Source organism: Dama dama, chromosome 24, assembly GCF_033118175.1.
Source record: "Dama dama isolate Ldn47 chromosome 24, ASM3311817v1, whole genome shotgun sequence".
Classification (NCBI taxonomy): Eukaryota; Metazoa; Chordata; class Mammalia; order Artiodactyla; family Cervidae; genus Dama; species Dama dama.
This window is the reverse complement of record NC_083704.1, coordinates 5,303,524-5,326,840: the sequence shown is the minus strand read 5'-3', so window position 1 is coordinate 5,326,840 and position 23,317 is coordinate 5,303,524. Positions and strand designations below refer to the sequence as shown.

The window sequence follows — 23,317 nt, the reverse complement described above, 5'->3', positions numbered from 1 at the left end:
AAGGATTGCAGTTCTTGCTACCGTAAATATTAAATGTGTTACATTAAAAACTGAGTGAGTGATTGGAATATACTGCAGGAGTTTGGAGAAGTGGAGTGATGTTATCAGAAGAAGGTTAAAAAAGACAGTTTGGACAGCTTTTGAGGCCAGTGTAAATGTGGAGAGACTTAGCAGGAGGTGGTTATGGTGGACCAGGAAGAAATTAAGAAGTAGGGAATGAGCAAATTTGTGATATATTCTGAAAGTAGAGTCAGTAGGATTTATTTAAGTTTTATGAGAGTGACAAATGAGTAGAGAGCACTGAAATTTTGTTTCTGAACAATAACATGAAAATTATAGTTTTTAATGAGATGAATCAGGAATGTCTCTTTAAATTTTATTTAGAAAATGCTCATGTTTATTGTGGAAATTTTAGAAGTTATGTTTTAAAAATAGTAAATTGCTATTCAGTTGGATTTCAAAATTAGAGATGTTGCAAATAAACATTTGAAATTTAGGGAAAAGGAAAGGACTGGAGATACAAAATTAGACTGCTGCAGTCTAATTGATTGGTCCAAAACGGGAAATAACCACGTAAAGACCGAAGTGTCAGTGAGGTTTGAGACAATTCAGGACAAGGATCTTCTCTTCACACATTCATCTACCCACACTGATTATGTGTATTACCTTGAGTGTTTTTCATGCATTATACTTTGTGTCTTTATAAATGCTGCACCTTTTCATGGCTTTCTCTTTTTATTTCTTTATACTTTCATTTATTTTTTACACTCAGCTAAACCATTGCTTCCTCTTGAATGTCTTCTGTGATGTCCACTTGATATACTCCTATATCCTGACTCTTCAGCACTGTGTGAATTTAATGGAACTTCATACATGTGTCAGAAATTGTTTGGTTTTTTGTTCTGTATCATATCACTGAAGTTAAACAAACAAACAAACAAAAACTGCAACTATGCCTTATTCAATCTGGTAATCAAAATGTCTATGACACATTAGACACAATTGGATGTTCTATTGATGGTCTTCCAAAGAATGGATAAATAAAAATATATTCTTATACGTTTGAGCATTTTTCCCCTTTAAGTGTTATCCTCCTTGTTTTTTTTAAGTAAACTGCTTTAGTATGTGAAGTCAGCGCCTGTCCAGATTAGATGGGATCAAGAAATAATGTAACTTACTTTGTCCTTCTGGGTCTCACACAGAATGCAAAGGAGCAGAAAGTCCTTTTTGTTTTGTTCCTGTTCATCTACCTTTTGACTCTGGTGGGCAACCTTCTTATTATAGTGACTATAGCTGTCAGTAAGACCCTGAACTCACCAATGTACTTTTTTCTTGCTAGCTTATCATGTATGGATGTCACTTACTCCACTTCTATCACCCCCAAATTGATTTCAGAGTTGTTATTCGGGGAAAAACACTTATCCTTTGAATCTTGCATGACTCAGCTGTTTGCAGAACACCTTTTTGCTGGATCGGGGGTCTTCCTTCTGCTGGTGATGGCCTGTGACCGCTATGTGGCCGTCTGTAAGCCCTTGCATTATGTGGTGATCATGAGGCAGAGGGTGTGTGTTGTGTTGCTGCTGTTGTCATTTGTCGGTGGTTTTCTGCACTCAGTAATTCAACTTAGCACTGTTTATGGGCTCCCATTCTGTGGCCCCAATGTCATTGATCACTACATGTGTGACATGTGCCCTTTATTGGAACTCGTCTGTTCTGACACCTATGTCATTGGCATCTTAGTTGTGGCCAATGGAGGACTGATCTGCACCATTGTGTTTCTGTTCTTACTCGTCTCCTGTGGAGTCATCCTGCACTCTCTGAAGAACCTGAGTCAGGAAGGGAGGCGGAAAGCCCTCCAGACCTGTGGTTCCCACATCACTGTTGTTGTCTGCTTTTTTGTTCCCTGTATTTTCATGTATGCAAGGCCTGCTAAAACATTCCCCAATGACAAATTATTGAGTGTGTTTTATACAATTATAACCCCCATGCTAAACCCATTAATCTACAGTCTACGAAATTCTGAGCTGACTAATGCTATGAAGAAGCTCTCGAGAGGAAACATCATATCTCATATTAAATAAGTGCATCACCCAACATGAAGGGAGTCATTTGACATCAGGTTCCATTTCCTTAGAATGCAGAGTCATTTTAAAATTTGATTACAATTTTAATTTTTTTCCTTAAAATGAAAAAATTCTCTTTCTTCAAAGACTTTATGGTAATTTCGATTAAAGATTGCAATTATACAGCTGTGCTATTAATAACAGTTTCCTCTATTCTAGAATGTAAGGTACATCATTATCTTTATCACTGTACCTAGAAATGTATAATGCCTGTATGGTAAGGAGTTAATAATAAATAATGATGAATGAGAAAAGTACTATATAGTAACACTGATTTTTAATCAATTTGCACATTTGTCTTTTTCACTCTTTTTCAGAGACAGGGTAATTTTTATTTAGATTCTTGTAATTTAAGTGTACTTTAGCTTTTAATTTTTACAATTTAAAATATTTAGTTCTATATAGGTATCTCTGTTAGTATATTTCAGTTGCATTATACACAAATTTTTTACTTTAATTCTATTAGTCTTCACAAGAAAATTGAAGTAAAATAGATAATAATAACAACATAAATAAAACCAAATAATATGGAGTGAAGTGTCAAACAAATTTCCCCCTTTTCTCTCAATATTTTTCAATCTTCACTCTAAGAGGTAGAATCTAATTTTTATTCTTAATTTTAATCTAGTAAAAATGTTTGCAAATGCCAGTGTATTTGCCAATATATATATTTGCTTTTTCTATATATATCACACTTGCTTTTGCTATGTTACATCTTAAAGATATTTCAATGCCAGCTCAAACATATCCCTTAACTTTTCACGTTTCACAATACTTCTTATTAATTCATATTAAAATTCATATGCTCATTCCTTTTCATGTGGTTTTAAACTTTTTTATGACAATTTTCAAATAAATATATGTCTTTGAAAATGTGCAGATATGATTTCCTAGGCATAGAATTGTCGATTTGATATTTGAATCAATTATCAGTTAACATATTCATTTAAAATGTTGATATGGATAATTATTGACAAATTATTGTTCTTGAGGTTGTATGACAACTGCAGTCTTGTCCACTGTCAGTGAGAATTCTTTTGCCCACATTTTCAAGACCAGTACCTGATAAATATTTATGACAACTGATTAAAGTTATTTTTATACTTTGCTACCATTTTGATATAATTTATCTGGGCATATAATATATGGTGCCCATATAATTTATCTGGGCATCATTCCATATGTTTAACTTGATTTGCTTTTATTCTTTTCTGCATTTTATATATATATATATATATATATATATATATATGTCTTTATTTCATTTAATTTTTGATATTTCTGAGATTATATATTAAATAAATGATCTCTTTTACATTGTATATATAATTACTATTTTCTGGTTATATGTTCTTAACTTTTTATAATATGTAGAGTGTTTTTTGCACGTAATATTTTTGTACTTTATATTCAATTTTTTAAATATATTGCTTATGAAGAATTTTCTCATTTTACTTGTGACAATTCTTCAATTTTTTTTAGTATTTAATTTTTAAAACATTTTTGGTATTGAAAGGTTGTTGCTGAACCCACGAAAAAGATGCCAGGATTCTTGGCCTCCGGAGGAGAAGAATTCAATCTGGGGCCAGAGATGAGGCTTGATCGCTCAGAGCTGTTGTGCAATAGAATTTATATAAAAGTGGTAGAGAAAACTCCTGTAATAGACATCAGAAGGGCGCAGAAAGAGTACCCCCTTGCTAGTCTTAGCAATGGAATTATATACTCTCAAATTAGTTATCACAGTGACTCAAAAGAATGTCTGGAGGTTGTAAAGACCTCACCTGACCTACTCCCATAGTTTACATTTTGAGATAACAGAATTAGCCAGAGGGTTTTTTCCAGAGAGTGTCCTCAAGCAGGATTCGTTATTGTTATATAATCCTAAGGAATGTAGAGGGGAAAAAAGGTTTGCCCTTTCTTCCTCCTTGAGAATTCCAGACCCCTCTCTCCATGGGGACCTCTGGACTTCTTATCACCAGCCTAGGGAATGACTCTCAGTATCATATGGAAACTTTTGATTTGTCTTGAATTAATTTTGCTATAGGAGACAAATATGGATTGAATTTTTAGTTGTTTCTCTAAGTTTTAGGGTTTTTTTTTAAATGGTCATGTAAATATCTTTTTGCCATTGATCTGAAATCCTGACTATTGTATGCTGAAGTCCAATGTATTTGGATCCAATTCAAGACTATTCTTTTTCATTGATCTCTTTATTCATGTGCAGATTGGCACATAATGTAATTGCTATGATATATAACACATTTTGATAAGTAAAGAGACAGTCCTTCATTACTATTCTTTTTCTGAGATATGCCTAGGCTTGTATATTTCTGTTCCAGACTATTACAAAATATAATAAATTGAATATAAATAAGATAAATAGTATATTTTAAAATGAAGTTAAAATAAATTTAAAATAGTTTAGTCACAAAATAGTATTCAATTATTATTTTCAATAAGATTCACTTTAAGAAGGTTCATTTTAGGGGAGTTGATATCTTTACAGTATAAAACTGTGACCCAGGTATGAAAAGATGTCTTCAGTTAAAAGTCACCTTTTGTAAATTTGGGTAAAGCAGGAATTACAGTTCCTGCTGTGTTTCTGTCCCTAGTGGACATCTGTTGTTCTTCATCTGTGACCCCTGAAATACCAGCTGACACTTGCTGTAAGAAAACAATCTTCTCTTTCAGGAAGTCCGGGACTCACTTCTTTGCTGAGCATCTTTTGCTGCTGAGATCTTCCCACCCATAGTGGTTGCCAATGAGCCATCTGCTAAACCCTGTACTGTGAAACCATCATGAGTGACACGGATGTGGCTTCCTCTTTCAAGTAATAGGAGCTGGAGGGTTGTACTTGCAACCACTCAGATCTTCATAGTGTGGCTGCCTGTCTGTGGTTCAATGTCATAGACCATTCTTGTGTGCCTTGAACACTTTATTGAAACTTGTCTGCATGGAATTCACATCCTTGGTCGATGTTGCTGCCAATCATTGGTTCATTTACCCATTAAAATATTTTCACTTGTTGGTCTCCTATGTGGTCATCTCGTCCTCCCTAGAGACATAGCTTGGAGGAAGATGCAAAGTCCTCTCCACCTGTGTCTCTCACATCACTGTGGTCATCTTAGATTTGTGCCCTTAGATTTGTACATTGTATTTGTGTATTTGTACCCAAGACTTGGGTAAATTTTATATCATGATAAGGCCTTTGTTAAACTTCTTAAACTTCATGCTCAGAAATTTAGATGTGAAAATGCTGAGTAAGATCTGGGATGGAAAAGTGACTTTGGGAAATAATCATAACAACAACAAAAACAGTGAGCTTGTCTTTAAAATGGAAAAGATAAAATACAATTTTATTTTCATTTTAATTAATTTATTTATTTTAATTGATAGCTAATTACTTTGCAGTATTGTAGTGGTTTTTGCCATACATTGACATGAATCAGCCATGGGTGTACATGTGTTCCCCATCATGAACCCCCCTCCCACATCCCGTGCCATCCCATCCCTCAGGGTCATCCCAGTGCGCCAGCCCTGAGTGCCCTGTCTCATGCATCATACCTAGACTGGCAATCTGTTTCACATATGATAATATACATGCTTCAATGCTATTCTCTCAAATCATCCCACCCTCATCTTCTCTCACAGAGTCCAAAATCTGTTCTTTATATCTGTGTTTCTTTTGCTGTCTTGCATATAGGGTCATCATTATCATCCTTCTAAATTCCATATATATGTGTTAATATACTGTATTGGTGTTTTTCTTTCTAACTTACTTCACTCTGCATAATAGGCTCCAGTTTCACCCACCTCATTAGAACTGATTCAAATGCATTCTTTTTCATAGCTGAGTAATAGTCCACTGTGTATATGTACCACTGCTTTCTTATCCATTTGTATGCTGATGGACATCTAGGTTGCTTCTATGTCCTAGCTATTGTAAACAGTGCTGTAATGAACATTGGGGTACATGCATCTCTTTCAATTCTGGTTTCCTTGGTGTGTATGCCCAGCAGTGGGATTGCTGGGTCATATGGCAGTTGTATTTCCAGTTTTTTAAGGAATCTCCACAGTGTTCTCCATAGTGACCGTACTAGTTTGCATTCCCACCAACAGTGTAAGAGGATTCCCTTTTCTCCCCTTTCTCCTCTCCAGCACTTACTGTTTGTAGACTTCTTGATAGCAGCCATTCTGACCAGCATGAGATGGTACCTCATTGTGGTTTTGATTTGCATTTCTCTGATAATAAGTGATGTTGAACATCTTTTCATGTGTTTGTTAGCCATCTGTATGTCATCTTTGGAGAAGTTTCTGTTTGGTTCTTTGGCCCATTTTTTGATTGGGTCATTTATTTTTCTGGTATTGAGCTGTATGTACTGCCTGTATATTTTTGAGATTACTTTTTTGTCAGTTGCTTTGTTTATTACTATTTTCTCCCATTCTGAAGGCTGTCTTTTCACTTTGCTTATAGATCCCTTCGTTGTGCAAAAACTTTTAAGTTTAATTAGGTCCCATTTGCTTATTTTTGCTTTTATTTCTATGACCCACCTCTAGGATGTGGGTCATAGAGGACCCTGCCGTGACTTATGTCAGAGTGTTTTGCCTATGTTTTCCTCTAGGAGTTTTATAGTTCCTGGTCTTACATTTAGATCTTTAATCCATTTTGAGTTTATTTTTGTGTATGGTGTTAGAAAGTGCTCTAGTTTCATTCTTTTACAAGTGGTTGACCTGTTTTCCCAGCACCACTTGTTAAAGTGATTGTCCTTTCTCCATTGTATATTCTTGCCTCCTTTGTCAAAAATAAGGTGTCCATAGGTGTGTGGATTTATCTCTGGACTTCCTATTTTGTTCCATTGATCTATGTTTCTCTCTTTGTGTCAGTACCATACTGTCTCGATGACTGCAGCTTTGTAGTATAGTCTGAACTCAGTCAGGTTGATTCCTCCATTTCCAATCTTCTTTCTCAAGATTGCTTTCAAGTTAAAAAAAAAAAAAATCAGCTAAAACAATTCTTCTGGAAATTCTTCTCTGATTCCATTTTGATGGATATATCCCTGTACTATAGCTCTTAACTTCTGTGATTATCCTTATAACTTAATATATGGACCTGGAATTATCTGTTCCCTAGTCCTAGTCATGAGGGCAAGTAACTCTACTTTATTTAACTTGGCAATTACAATGTCAAAAACACAATGGTCATGAAAAAATTCTCCACACACATTATTTTAATTGAATTTATAACAAAGGATGAAAATTATAATTCATTTAAAAGTTTTCCCAAAGTTTTGTAGGTACACTGCTTCTAACATGTGAAGACAGCACCTATACATACTAGATGGAACCTAGGAACAATGTAACTTATTTCATCCTCCTGGGCCTTACACATAACCCAAAGAAGCAGAAAGTCCTTTTTGCTATTCTCTTATTCTTCCACATTTTGACTGTAGTGGGGCACCTGCTTATTGTTGTGACTGTAGCTCTCAGTAAGACACTGAACTCACCAATGTACTTTTTCTTGCTAGTTTATGATTTTTAAATCTAGTTTATTTCTCTTCTGCTTCCCACAGATTGATTTCAGACTTGTTTTTTTGGGGGGGGAAATACTATATCCTTTGAATCCTGTATAAACCAACTGTTTACAGAGCACTTTTTTGGTGGATCTGAGATATCTCTTCCGCTGGTGATGTGGCCATTGCATAATTTGGTGATTATGAGGAAAAGGATATGTGTTATACTGCTGCTGGTATCCTGTGTTGGAGGTTTTCTGCACTCAATTATTCAAGTTAGCCCTGTTTATGGGCTCCCTTTTTGTGGTCTCAATATTACTGATCACTTTATGTGTGACATCTTCCCCTTATTGAAACTCATCTGTACTGATACCTTTGTCATTGGCATCTCAGTTGTGGCAAATGGAGGACTGATCTGCCCTATTGTGTTTCTGCTCTTACTGGTCTCCTATGGAGTCATCCTGCATTCTCTGAAGAAACTGAGTCAGGAAGGGAGGAGGAAAGCCCTCCAGACCTGTGGTTCCCACATCACTGTGGTTGTCTATTTCTTTGTTTTCTATATTTTCATGTATGCAAGACCTGCTAAGACCTTCCCCATTGACAAATCATTGAGCATGTTTTATACAGTCATAAGTCCCATGTTGAACCCATTAATCTACAGTCTAAGAAGTTCTGAGATCATGAATGCTATAAAGAAGCTCTGGACAGAAAAAGTGAGATCAAATTGTAAAGAAGTGCATTATGCATTAGAAAGAAAGTAGTTTAACACTAGAGATTTAGTTCAAATATCAAAATCTATAGTTCTGATGTAAACTTTCCTTTTCTCAGAATAATTTATCATAAGTTCTATTAAAGAATAAAATTTATGTTTGTTATTAATGATAGTTTCCCTTCTTGAATGTAAACATTAATGTCTAGTTTATCACTGCAACTGGAAAGGTGAAATAATTCATTTAAAATAGAGTCAATAAGTAATATGTAATGCGTTTGTCAGTATTACAAAAATAATTAACTAATATGCATTACTTTATTACTTCTCATTTTTTCTAACCAGATTCTTATCTTTTATAGTCACTTTTTATTGTACTAATTAAAATATTTAATAATATATCTTCTTCTTTCACTTTTATTGTTATATATGAAAATTTACTGTAATATTTTCCTTTATAAAAAAAATTGAAAAGTATGATGGATAATAATAGATGTTAAAAAATAGAATCCCTACAAAATAGAATCATGTAAAATATATCTCCTGTTTGCCCAATATCAGAGTTTCCCAGTTTTTCCAGATGCAGTCCACTATACTGTTTCTGCTGCTGCTGCTAAGTCACGTCAGTCGTGTCCAACTCTGTGTGACCCTATAGATGGCAGCCCACCAGGCTCCCGTCCCTGGGATTCTCCAGGCAAGAATATGGGGTGGGCTGCCGTTTCCTTCTCCAGTGCATGAAAGTGAAAAGTGAAAGTGAAGTCACTCAGTCATGTCCAACTCTTCGCGACACCGTGGACTGTAGCCCACCAGGCTCCTTCGTCCATGAGATTTTCCAAGCAAGAGTACTGGAGTGGGGTGCCATTGCCTTCTCCATACGGTTTCTAAGATTCCTCAAATAATAACTGTTGCAAAAAGAAGCATATTTTCACGTGTGTTTGCCTGTATGTCTCTGTTTATACACTTTGCATTTTGCAACTCAGTTTTCTGAAGATCTTTTCATACAGTCTTCACAGGTGTAACTCATTATAGTTTCCTCATACTGCTCAGCTTCTTTAAAAGTCTCTAAAATTTAGGTGTCCAGATTTCCTCAAGTTTTTTTCTCATATTTTTCTACAATAAATAATTCTGCAATGAAGTCTTTTTAAAATTTTCTAAGCATGAGTTTCTAGAAGTGAAATTGTTGACTTAATTGGTGTGTATATTGAAAATGTTGATATTCATAGATATGCAAAAATGCCATTATGACCTTGAACAAACTTACTACTCTCCTCACTTTGGAAAACACATTTGACAACATGCTGAACCACTAGTGCTTGATAAACATTTATTTATATGAAAATCTGATGAAAGAAACTGTTTCATTTGTATGCTTTTATTGATATTCAATAAACATAATTGAATTTGAGTATCACCCATGTTTAAATGATTTGTAGTCCTTTTTCATGAATTGCCTATTAATGCATTTTTGTGTGTATTTGATTGCCAATACTTTTCCATACTGATTTTAATGTTTGAATTATATACTAGTTATCCCATTTACCCTGTGTTTGGTTATTATTTTTCCTGTTTGTGATTTCTTTTTTAATTTTTTTAATACTGTGCAGAATATTTCTGGGGCTGTATAAATATTTTTACATTTACATAATTGATTCTAGCAATTTTTTTTTGCCTCTATGTCTTGAATTTTTCTATCTCATTGTTACCAAAATATTCTTCACAGTTTTCAATATTTAATTTTTAATTCTTTCTGTTGTTTTAGATTTTATGTTTACATTTTCCTTTGCTATAAGAAGATAAATAGGGGTTACATTTTAATTATTTTTCTAGATTGTGATTATTATGGATGCATAATTATTTTTCCCCGTGGTTTTGATATCCTAACTTTGTATTCCAAAATATGGCATGTGTTTGCATCAAATTCATTCGTCCACTAGCTTCCTTGATGTCTTTATTCCTGGGCCATTTAACACACAATTTAATTGTGTGCATTTGATTTAGGATATATTTTACTATCTGAAAAGTCAAGGATTCCTTCATGGCTAACTTTTTATCAGAATTATGTATATTTTTGCATATTTATATTTTAAAATTAAATTTCAATAAGCTAGTCTGGTAAAATCTACATTGAGTTAGTATTTTAAGTAAAATTTGATTGAAAAAGCATTTGCATCTTCAGAGAATTGAGAATTCCTACCCACAAGCTTAATGGTATCAGATCCATCAGAGAAAGGTTGGAATAAAGATTTATGACACCTGTTTGTGGTCATATTGAATACGCCTTATTCAAGAATATGTGAGTTCAAAAATCTCCAGATTTGAAAAATATTTACATCTGATAATTGGATGAGGGAACAAGATTTTCCTGAGTTGAATTTTGGTGGTTCAGTTCAGGCCTCTGTTCACCAGACCTAGATTATTATTATTTACCATTATCATTGTCACCTTAGTCTGCATGGGTTGCTATCACAAAATACTACAGCATGCGGAGCTTAGACAGCAGACATTTATTTTCCCATAGTTCTGCAGGCTGATATCCAAGATCCAGGTGACTGCTAGGTTGGTTTCTGGTGAATCCTCTCTTCCTGCCTTGCATGGGGCACCTTCTCACTCTGCCCTTGCATGGCCTTTCTTCTGTGCAGTTGTTCAAGAGAAAGCTCTTTGTCCCCTCCACTTCTTATAAGGATGCCGGTTCTATCAGATTGGGACTGACCCTTATGATACCAAGGAGTACCAGCTATTTCAGTCCCCATTTCAAGGTTTCCAAGCCTCGGTACTAGATGGAGGAGTGAATAAACTTTTTAGATGACCTTAGTCTGATAATTTCTAACTTCCATCTTGAGAGAGGTGGAGCCAGAAGTATTCAGCTGAATGGATCAAATTCTTGACCCACTGAAATAATCTAATATAATAAAGTGAATGTTGGTGTTTCAAATAGTTTTTATTTTTTTCAGATATCACAATTGTATCTGAAACACTGTAGTAATTTAGACCCTATGGTATTGGCTCATGGATATGTACACTGACTGAACAAAAGAGAAAACTAAGAAATAAAATGGTAAATATGCAGATTATTGTATCTGGTAGTAATGGTGTTTTAGGGTATGGGAGACAGAATGGTTATTCACTATATGTACTGGGAAAATTTATTTTTTTAAAACAATAATGATTTATTTATTTACTTTTTTATTGGCTGTGCCACAAGGCACATGGGGTTTTAGTTCCTCACCCAGGTTTTGAACCTGCACCCTGGCATTGGAAGCACAGAGTCTTAACCACTACACTGCCAGGGAAGTCCCTATTCATCCTCATGATAGGAAAGTGTATTTTCACTTCACACTATACTTTGAAGAGTATAGTCTATGTGGGTTATATATGTAAATGTTAAATAAACAACTTTAAAATGCTTAAAGATAATTATCTTTATAAACTTGCAGCAGGGAAGAACTTCGAGAAGTAACATGCAGAGAACTTTCATCCTGAATCTAGTTTCCATATTCCTACATAATAGAATAGGTGGTTAATCCTAGATCCCAATCATGTTCACTGCAGTATCCAGGTGTGAACTCCCCTTATTCATAATTTGGAAGGGTGTAGTACGGTGAATTAAATATTTCTTTTTTCAGATCCTTCATTGAAAGGTTGGAATGAAGACATATATCACCTATGTGTGGTCATATTGCAAGCATCTTATTCCATAATACAAGGAGATTCATTCATTAAAAAATCTCTGGATTTGGGGGTGGGGGGAAGTGTGTTTATGCTCAGTCATGTCTGGCTCTTTGCAGCCCCATGGACTGTGGCTCCTCTGCCCATGAAATTTCCAGGCAAGAATACTGGAACAAGTTGCCATTTCCTACTCCAGGTAATCTATCTGTCTCAGGGATCAAGTCATCATCTCTTTTGTCTCCTGCATTGGCAGATGGATTCTTTACCACTGCACCACCTGAGGGGTCCAAAAAGTCTTTTCACCTGGTAATTAGATGTGTGCTGTGCTTAGTCACTCAGTCGAGTCCAACTCTTTGCGACCCCACGGACTGTAGCCCGCTAGGCTCCTCTGTCCATGGGATTCTCCACTCCATTTGAGTGGATTACCATGCCCTCCTCCAGGGGATCTTCCCAGCTAGGGATCAAACCCAGGTCTCCCACAGTGCAGGCAGATTCTTTACCATCTGAGTCACCAGGGAAGCCTGGTAATTAGATAAGGGGCCATGATTTTCCTGAACCAAATTCTGGTGTTTCAATTCAGGCCTCTGTTCACCAAACCTAGATTACTTTTTATCATCATCACTGTCACCTTAGTCTACCTGAGCTCTTTTCAAAATATTGTTTATCCTCTGGGTGCCAGAGCCTGTGTAATTTAAAAGCATGTGTGCTCTTTTGGGTTGGAGTTTCTGCTTCTTACTGGTATCTTCCAGCTCTCCCCAAAGTAAGCCCCACTGGTCCTCAAAGCCAGGATATTTTGAGGGTCCCTCTTTCTGGTTCAGGACTCGTGGCTGTAGAGCTTGAAGTGAGGCTCAGACTCCTGATTTCTTGAGGAGAAACTCTGCAACTGTTATTACCATCCTGTGTGGTTCACCACTTGGGGACATGGTCTTGACTATATTGTGTCTTCACTCTTGCTACTTGTTTGCTGTGGTTCCTTCTTTATATCACATCTTTTGCTGTAGGGGATTATCCTGCTAATCTTTACGTCAGTTTCTTTAGTAATTGTTCTGTATTATTATTATGAGTGTGTGCTCAGTCATAGCTGACTCTTTGTGACCCCATGGATGATAGCCCCGCCCAGGCTCCTCTGTCCATGGTATTTTCCAGGTAAGAATACTGGAGCAGGTTGCCATTTCCTACTCTAGGGTTCTTCTTGACTCAGGGATAGAACCTGCATCTGTGTTTCCTGCTTTGACAGGTAGATTCTTTTCCACTCTGCCACTTGAAAAGTGCTCTGTAAATAGTTATAATTTTGGTATTCCCATGGAAGGAAGTGATCTCAGGGTTTTCCTATCCTGCATGTTGACTACTGTCTCCTGTATGTCTGTCTTTATGCCAAAGCCACACTGCTGTGATTACCAGTGTTTTGTTGCATGTTATAGAACCAGGAATAGGAAATCCACCAATCTGTTCTTTTCTCAAGATTGTTCTGCTGATTTAGATTCCCTTGAGATTTCATATGAGTTTTAAGATGAAGGTTTCTATTTGTACAAAAAATATTGGGGGATTTATTAGGGATTGCATTGAATCTGTAGATCACTTAGGTAGCATTGACATCTTAATAATATTAAATAGTCCAGATCACCAGTCCAGAAAATAAATGTTTTCCATTTATTTTGTAATATAAAATAATATTCTGTATTAAGAATTCAGAATTAATATTCTGAATTAAGAATATAAAATAATCTTCTGTAATATCTTTCAGCAACATTTTGTAGTTTTTAGCATACAAACCTTTTCCTACTTTGTTTGTTCTGAGGTAGTTTATTCCTTGACCTTGTTGTAAATGGAATTGTTTTCTTGATTTGCTCTTTGGATTGTTCATTGATAGTATAGAAATTCAACATTCATTCACAATAAAAAATGTTCTCAAGAAATGGGATATAAAAAGAGCGTACCTCAACATAATACAGGCTGTATAGAACAGCTCCATAGCTCACATTAGTCTCAGCATTGGAAGACTGAAATCTTTCTTGTTAAAAATCAGGAACAACATAAAAGTGCAACCACTCATCACTTAAAGAAAACAAAAACAAATTACTGTAAAAAATTTCCTTTGAAATTTTTTTTTGAGTTTTCTACATATAGATCATATCATCTCTGAAGTGAAATCATTTTATAATTAATTAGATTTTACTGTCTGTAACAGTGATTCCAATGGTAGCCACTTTCTAGTGTTTGAATCTCAGCTTAAACATCACCTTTTAAAAAATATTTACTCTAATCACATTATCATAGTATTGAGAGGGTCACAGGCGGGAAGGCCAGAGGTCCCCAAGGGGCAGGAGGAAATAAACTACAAGTGGCAGACTTTTTTTTTTTTTCCTTCTCTACACAAGATTAAAGACACCTGTTTCTGCCTTGAGCTAACCAATGAGTTTTTCTTATGTTAATGAAACTGCATATTTCCTGTGGAATTTGCCTTTCTTCAAAATGGTTCTGCCTAAGACTAACTTTTTTCTTTTCTCAAACCTTGGGCTGATAATGACTCAACAAACCAGTATTTCCGTCAATTGGTTTTTGGCCGGGGTATGACATACCTCATGCCATCCTGTCTCAAAAGTGCATATTGTGGGAGAGGGGCCTGGCGAAATCCCCTCAGCCTTGGGGTGTTTCTCTTAATCTGATGAATGCTTTCTATCAGATATAAAACACGTTGATATAAACCAGCAAGGGGGCACTCTTTCTGCCCCCTTCTGATGTCTATGTCAGAAGCTTCCCCTATCTCTATTATATTTTAATAAAACTTTGCTACACAAAAGCTCCAAGTAATCAAGCCTCGTGTCTGATCCCGGATCGAAATTCTCTCCTGCAGAGGTCATGAATCTTGGCATAACACTCGGCTCGAAGCAGCAAACTTTCAGTATATATTTTTTTCCTTTTATTTCTGCCATAGTACCATATTTGCTTTCTTATAAACAGTGAATAAGGCAATTCTTGCTTTATTAAATTTTCTCCTTTATTGTTTGACTCATAAGAACATGAGACCCATGCAGGAAGGAATTTTTACATGATTTTCCCCTTGCTTTATTAATTGCTGTGTTCTCACTCAGAGTATAGTTCCTGGCTTTAAATAGGTAACTTAAAAAAAAAAAAATCAGATAAATAATTAAGTATTACGTCTAAATTTTGGTGAGAAAATTATTATATACTTAACCTAAGTTCAAGGCAGAATAAATTTAATATTAAATAAAAGGAAAGAAAAATTGCTGTTGCAGGCTGGGAAATGTGTGCCTAGTTAGTCTAACTGGAACAAAATGACTGAGCTGATTATTTTTGACTCATAATAACATCAAGACGGTTCTAAAACAATTTTTTTTTCTCCATGTTACACTTTCAGACCCTAATTATGTGATTTGACCCAATAGTATCTTCACATACAGATGTACTTTTAAAACTTTCTGGAAAATCCCAGTGAATTTAATTAAGAAAGAATCAGTCTTGGACACAGTCCAGCTCCAAAACTCAATGATAAATGTCTTTAGAAGGGGCAAAATGCCCAGTGATCTTTGCCCCTTTTGGGGAAAAGAAGTGACATTATTTTAAGAACTGATATAAAACTTTCAGGTGGTCCTTTCTTAGGCTGAAAATATTGCATTAAAAAAAGAAAAACAATGCAAGAATGTCTGTCAAAATCTCAAGTTGGCTAGTCTGTTCTACACCATGATATGAGAGGGACTAAACAACTAAATGGTATTTTTATATTTTGAAGTTGGTAGGAAAAGAAATTACTAGAGACACATTTTCTTGGGAAAAGATGGATGTTATCTTCCTTCACAACATAGAATTTGTTTATAATTTTAATCAATTGTCCTAACATGGTAAATATTTGTTTTTGTGCATATGCATGTGTCTATGTGTGTGTCCCATGAAATTTCTTTTAAATAATCTATATTGCAATTAAGACAATCTTCTGAATAACCAAAAAACTTCATGAAGAAAGTGGACAGACAGCTGAATGAAATAAAATATATCCTGGAGTAATACTGCATCCTTTTGCCTTTTTTGTCATACTAAATGAATAAAGAATTTGAAGTTTTTATGAGTAACTTAAGAAGTCTTCCTTCAGATTGTGACCAAGACTCCACAAGGTAAGACCAACAGTGAAGAGTGGGGGCCAGGCTTCACAATTGTCTGACTTTTATTATGTAAGAAATTAAATACCTTTGAAATAAATCAAGCTTAGATTTAATTCTGGTTTTGCCATTGAAAAACATGTGATCTTGGATAATTAATTAGATGCTTTAAGCTTTAGTTTTCTCAACTATGAAATGAGGATTATAGTACTTACTGCAGAATTTAAGTGTGACATATTAAACTGTCAGTGTTTGATTGGAATTCACTACAGGAGTTTTAAGAAGTGAAGTAAGATAATCAGAACAAGATTCAAAAACAATCATACAAGTCACTTTAGGACAGCAAGTTGTTCCTGGAAGGAATAAAAGTGGAAAGACACAGCAGGAAGATACTGCAGTTGGCCAGGAAGGAAATAAAGCTTGTTATATTTTGAAAGTAGAGACAACAGAATTTGTCAAGTGTGCCAATAAATAAAATTAGAGCAATAAAGCAGTGAAGAAAATTCTAAAGTATTTTGCCTGAGCAATTACATCGATGGTGGGTACTATTTAATGAGACAGGGAACTCCTTTTATATTGTGGAAACCTTAAAATTTATTTTTATTTGTATTAAATTGATATTTAGTTATAGATATAGATACATAGATATAAATATAGATATAGTTGTATGTTGCCTATAGGGGTTAAAAAATAAGTAGAGAGATAGGGGCTTGACACAAAATTAAAGTACTTCAGCATTTATTATGCAGGAAAAGGAGGAATATTCAGGTTAAGGTCATAATGATTCTCAATGTAATTTGAGACAGTTCAGGACAGTGACCTTCAAGTCATAGTTTGATCCACTTATACTGACTATGGAAATTAGCTTGATTGATATCAAGTATTGCACCTTTGTGAGGTCATAAATGATGCACACTTTTAAGGAATTTTCTTCTCATCTTCTCTTGGGCTTTCACTTTTCTTTTAAAACTGAGCTAAAAGCTTTCTCTCCTCTGAAACTTCTTTCTTGATTCTGGCTTGATTGATATGTTTTTACACTGAACCTTGGCTTTGTGTGAATACCCTTAAGACGGCTCTTCTTACATGGGCATGAAATTGTCTGAATCCTCATTATGTATCATACCATGGAGAGTAGGGAACTATGCCTCATTCAACTTGGTAATCTGAATATTTATGACACATTGCATGCAAATACTCCACAATACTCTTTTAATTGAATAGATTATAAAAGGTTGAGATCCTAGTACATTATAAGTTTTCTTTTTGTTTCATAGGTGAACTGCTAATATGTGAAGTCAGCTCCTGTACAGACTAAATGGAGCCAAGGAACAATGTATCTTACTTTGTCTTGCTGGGCCTCACTCAGAATCCAAAGGAGCAGAAAGTCCTTTTTGTTCTGTTCCTCTTCTTCTACATTTTGACGATGGTGGGCAATCTGCTCATTGTCCTGACTATAACTGTCAGTAAGACCCTGAACTCACCAATGTACTTTTTTCTTGCCTGCTTATCATTTATAGATCTAATTTATTCCTCTTCTATTACCCCTAGATTGATTTCAGACTTGTTCCTTGGAAAAAATACCATATCCTTTGAATCTTGCATGACCCAGCTATTTACAGAACATTTTTTTGGTGGATCCGAGATATCTATTCTGCTGGTAATGGCCTATGACCGCTATGTGGCCATCTGTAAGCCCCTGCATTATTTGGTGATCATGAGGCAGAGGGTGTGTGTTGTGCTGCTGATTGTGTCCTGTTTTGGAGGTTTTCTGCACTCAATTATTCAACTTAGCACCATTTATGGGCTCCCATTCTGTGGCCCCAATGTCATTGATCACTTCATGTGTGACATGCACCCATTATTGAAACTCGTCTGTACTGACACTTATGTCATCGGTGTCTTAGTGTTGGCTAATGGAGGACTGATGTGCATTATTTTATTTCTGCTCTTACTCATCTCCTATGGAGTCATCCTGCACTCTCTGAAGAACCTGAGTCAGGAAGGGAGGAGGAAAGCCCTCCAGACCTGTGGTTCCCACATCACTGTGGTTGTCTGTTTCTTTTTTCCCTGCATTTTCATGTATGCAAGACCTGCTAAGACCTTCCCCATTGATAAATCATTGAGCGTGTTTTATACAGTCATAAGCCCCATGTTGAATCCATTAATTTACAGTCTAAGAAATTCTGAGTTGACCAATGCTATGAAGAAACTCTGGAGAAAAATATGTCTTATCAAGTAGCAAATCATTGCATTATTCATAGTGAAGAACGTAATGCACTGTTAGGGCCAGTCTCCTTGGAATGTAAAATCTTTCATAAATCTCATGCAAATTTTCCATTTCTATAAATGATTTACGACAATTATAACTAAAAACAGAACTACATGTCTGTGTATTAATAATAGTTTATATGCTAAAATGTAACCTTTTAATGTCTGTTTTATTATTGCATCTAGAAAGCTGAAATGCAGTAGGGAATCAAAGATAATATTAGTCAATGAAATTTTTACAGTTGCACTATTTTTTTTTACTAATTTTTATTTAATTTTTGATTTACTTTCAATACAATCTCATTCTTAGTTTTATTTTAGTGATATTCTTTTATTGTATCTTTTTTATTATATAGTTAAAATATTTAATGCTACACAGATTATCCTTTTTGTTCAATGTTATTTGCATTACATATGACATTTTAGGGTAATATTTAATTTTAAATAAATTATTGAATATATGCTAGATATTAGTACATATAAAATATATTTAGGCAAAATTCAGTACTGCAGAATAAACCTTCCAAATCCATCCCAAACCAGAGCCCCCCCCATTTCTTCTAGATGGAGTCACTCAAACAATAATCTTTGCAAAAATAACTGTTTGTAACTGTGTTTCCATTTATGAATTTTGAACTTTACTCCTGAACCTCCTGAAGGTCTTTACATATCTCTTTATATAGACTTAACTCATTCTCTCTCATTCTGCTTAACTGTGGTTTGAAGATACACTGACACTGATGTATTAAATCCTGTTCATGTTTTCCTTGGTCTATCTATGAGAAATAATTATGCAGTGAAATCTTTTTGAAATTTTCTAAGTTTGAGTTCCTCGAAGTGGAACAGTTGAGTCAATTGGTATGTGTATTTAAAAGGCTGATATTTATGGTTATTGTCAAAATGCAACTCATGACCAAAATTGATACCACTGTCAGTGGAAAATTTTTTTTGATCACATTCTGAACAACCAGTGCTTGATAAGCATTTGTAGTATATGAAAGTCTGATTAAGAAATTGTTTCATTTGTGTACTTTGAAATTTTCATTTTATTGGCATATAGTTGATTTACAATATAGGGATAGTTTCAGGTGTACAGTAAAGTGATTGAGTTATATATAGTCATTATTTTTTAGATATTTTCCTCATATAGGTTATCACAGAATATTGGGTAGAGGTCCCTGTACTCTATAATAGTTCCCTGTGCTGTAGAATAGTCCCTTTGAGAGGGCAACAGGCAGGAAGGCCAGGGGTCTCCAAATGGAGGAAATAGGCTGCAAATGCCAGACATTGTTATCTCTCTTAAGCGGCAGGAGGAAACAAACTAGCGATATTTTTTTTCCTCCTCTATACAAATTTAAAAGGAGGTTTCTCTTAAAATGCTGTGTTGCCATGACACCTGGTTTCACCTGAAGCTAACTATTCTCAAACCTTGAGTTAACCAATACATTTTTTCTTATGGAAATGTTTGTCTTAAGCTATGTTAATGTACCCCAGACTCTGTCTTCAAGTTCCACCAAAATGGCTCAGAACCTACTTGACAATCCAGTATGTTATACTCAGATATTGTTCCCCTAATCTATGTAAACAAAACTATTTGTATGGTAATCTGCCTGTCTACAAGATTCAAGTCAATCGTTTTATGGCCTGGGGTGAATCCTCTGGTGCCAGGATTATCACAAAATGAAATTTATGGATGAGGGGCCTGGCACCATTCTGAGTTTTAAGACATTCCTTTCTTTTCATTAACAGACTGCTAGTGACTATATACGGAGAAGGCAATGGCACCCCACTCCAGACTCTTGCCTGGAAAATCCCATGGATGGAGGAGCCTGGTGGGCTGCAGTCCACGGGGTCGCGAAGAGTCAGATATGACTGAGGGACTTCACTTTCACTTTTCACTTCTATGCATTGGAGAAGGAAATGGCAACCCACTCCAGTGTTCTTGCCTGGAGAATCCCAGGGACAGGGTCACACAGAGTCGGACACGACTGAAGTGACTGAGCAGTAGTAGCAGTGACTATTTAACATCCAGCTGAAGACTACCAGGGGGGTACTCTTTCTGCCCTCTTCTGATACCTGTGTCAGAAGCTTTCTCTATCTCCTTTATACTTTAATAAAACTTTATTACACAAAAACTCTGAGCGATCCAGCCTCGTCTCTGGCCCCGATTGAATTTGTCTCCTCCGGAGGCCAAGAATCCCGGTGTCTTATCGTTCAGCAACAACCTTTCATCTTGGGGGCTCATCCGGGATCCTTTAGGACAAGGTAAGGATGCTTGGAGCTCTAGTTCTTTGTTCTCCTAGCGAACACGTTTTCCGCTGTACTTTACTAACTGTGCGGTGTGCTTGTGTGAATGAATGAAACGCCCTGCACGAAGTAAGTGAGGGGCCCTGCTCTGCGGTTCCACGGTGACCTCATATGGCTTATGGCAGAAACCTGTCGGGGGTTTATACCAACCTGCCAATGCCAAAAGGCAACCAATGTCTCCTTCGGGAACCGACCAGAAATGGGCAAAGGGTGTGGACCGAACTCTCCTTTCTTGATCAGATTTTTCAGTCTCTTTGACCGTTTCATAACTCTTTGGGAATTAGAAGTACTAACCTAATCTATCAGATCATAGGCTTTCAAGGGGCTTGTGATCTATGTTGCTACTGTGTACTGTGGCCTAGGTCCCAGACTTGGATTGGTGGTCAGGAAGCGCCTAGCCTCACTAGGAATCAAAAGTTCGGAAGCTAGATGGAGCTCTAACTCCAAGAGCATCTCTGAGGTTAAAGGTTACTCAGATTGGAACTGCAATGGTTCCCCCCCCCCCCCCCCCTTTGGTAACACTGGCTCTTAGTGGACCAGAGGAGGCTCTTACACTGGTGTGGTGACGCTTGGAAGGGGCATCTCAGTTTTAAGTTCGTACAGGTCTTACTGTGGTCAGGAATAAACTCAGGGTCGTGCACAGGCGCTCAGGTGACGAACGTTTCCCCCAGTGGTCTTAGCTTGGGAGGCATTCCGGAAGGTTACTCTGATTGCACCCCGCGTGGCATCAGAGGCAAGCAAGGTTTTAATGGTGAAGAGCTGGACGTCAGTCAGTCAGTCAAGTCTACCCCTGGTGCATCCCCACCCCATCTCGGTGGTAGAACCGGGAGGGACGAGTGTGACGCCTGCATCCGTAAGGGACAGACTAAGTCCGACCAGGAAGGAAAAGCTTTTGGTGTAAAGTCTGTCTACATCCCCATCTAGAGAAGGGAGGGACGCCTCTGGTAGAAAAAAAAAAATGGTGCTGGTCACTTTTTTTCTCTCTTACAGATGGGAGCTAACAATTCCAACCTCATTCCTTTGAACTGTATCCTGAAAAACTGGGATAGATTTGATCCCCAGGGCTTAAAGAAGACACACCTGGCCATCCTCTGTGATACTGCATGGACACGGTACCCACTGGGGGATGGCGAATGGTGGCCAGTTGGAGGGTCTCTTAAGTACAATACTGTTTTACAATTAGACGAAGGAAGATGGGATCAGAGTCATTTTGTCAGATGTATTCTTGAAGGACTCAGGCAGGTGCGTTCTAAGCCTTTAGATTATGGCAAACTGGCAGGCATAGAACAGGAGGAGAAGGAAGCCCCTGGTAAATTCCTAGACAGACGGAGAGAAGCCCTTCGCAGATTCACTGAGATTGATCCTGAAAGTGAAGATAGAAAAGTGATCTTAAAAGATAAATTTCTCACTCAGTCAGCTCCAGATATTCACCGTAAGTTATCAAAACAGGCTTATGGACCAAATCAGTCTTTAGATAATCTGTTACAACTGGCTCAGACAGTCTATTATGGCAGGGAATATGAGGAAAAGAAAGAAAGACAGAGAAAGACGAAGGAACAGGCGGAAGCCTTTGCAATGGCTATGAAAACCATTCTTAAACAGCCTGAGAAAAATACCCAGAGGGATCCACGTGAAAAGGGATGGGCTTGCTATTACTGAGGGGCACCTCAAGTGGAATTGCCCTCAGGCATCTAAGCCGCCCCCAGCTCCATGTCCGGTCTGCAGAGGACCACACTGGAGGAGAGACTGCCCCCAGAGGCGTAGGTCTCAGGGGTCTGACTCTCAAGACAATCAGGACTTAAGGTGCCTGGGGGTCCCCACACAAGCTCCCGTCCTAATTACACCTGAGGAACCCTAGGTATTGATAACGGTGGGAGGCCAATCCGTCAATTTCCTTTTAGATACTGAGGCAACTTGCTCTGTGATTACAGAAGCCTCTAGCCCACTTTCTTCCCCATCCGCTTCCATAATGGGACTGTCTAGATGAGCCAAGAGGTATTATTTCAGTTATTCTTTCTCTTGCAACTGGGATTCTGTGCTATTTTCACACGAGTTTCTGATCGTGCCAGAATCACCCTCACCCGTTTCGGGGAGGGATATACTGACCAAGGTCCATGCTTCTGTTTTCATGAATATGGAGCCCTCCCTTTCTCTCCCTTTAGTTGAACAAAATGTAAATCCTAGAGTATGGGCTGATGGGAAACCTGTAGGTCGAGCACAAAATGCTATTCCTGTGGTTGTCAAGCTCAAAGACCCGCACTTATTCCCACATAAGAAGCAGTATCCACTGAAACCTGAGGTTAAGGAAGGGTTAAAACCCATCATTGAGAATTTAAAGGAGCAGGGACTGTTAGTTCCCTGTAACAGTCCATGCAACACTCCTCTTTTGGGTATAAAGAAATCAAATGGTAAATGGAGACTAGTTCAAGATTTATGAATAATAAATGAGGCTGTAGTTACTTTACACCCCGTGATGCCTAATCTTTTTACTCTATTGTCTGAAATTCCTTAATGAGCCAAATATTTCTTAGTAATTGATTTGAAAGATGCCTTCTATTCAGTGCCTTTGGTGGAGGAAAGTCAATTTCTATTTGTCTTTGAAGACCCTGTGCAGCCAGC

At 36.8% G+C, this 23,317-nt stretch overlaps 2 protein-coding genes across 2 annotated transcripts; both read left to right on the top strand.

Annotated features, from left to right (window-relative positions):
• The first annotated feature begins 1,349 nt into the window (after nt 1-1,349).
• Nucleotides 1,350-2,081, top strand: LOC133046203 (olfactory receptor 4A47-like). The gene has a single exon (XM_061129129.1). It carries the CDS (start codon nt 1,350-1,352, stop codon nt 2,079-2,081), a length of 732 nt encoding a protein of 243 aa, XP_060985112.1.
• A 15,357-nt stretch (nt 2,082-17,438) lies between these two features.
• On the top strand, nt 17,439-18,362 carry LOC133046202 (olfactory receptor 4A47-like). The gene has a single exon (XM_061129128.1). It carries the CDS (start codon nt 17,439-17,441, stop codon nt 18,360-18,362), a length of 924 nt encoding a protein of 307 aa, XP_060985111.1.
• Nucleotides 18,363-23,317: the final 4,955 nt, after the last annotated feature.

What these genes read in the sequence shown, in the direction of transcription:
- LOC133046203 (XM_061129129.1), top strand. Translation starts at nt 1,350, where the DNA reads ATGGATGTCACTTACTCCACTTCTATCACCCCCAAATTGATTTCAGAG.
- LOC133046202 (XM_061129128.1), top strand. Translation starts at nt 17,439, where the DNA reads ATGGAGCCAAGGAACAATGTATCTTACTTTGTCTTGCTGGGCCTCACT.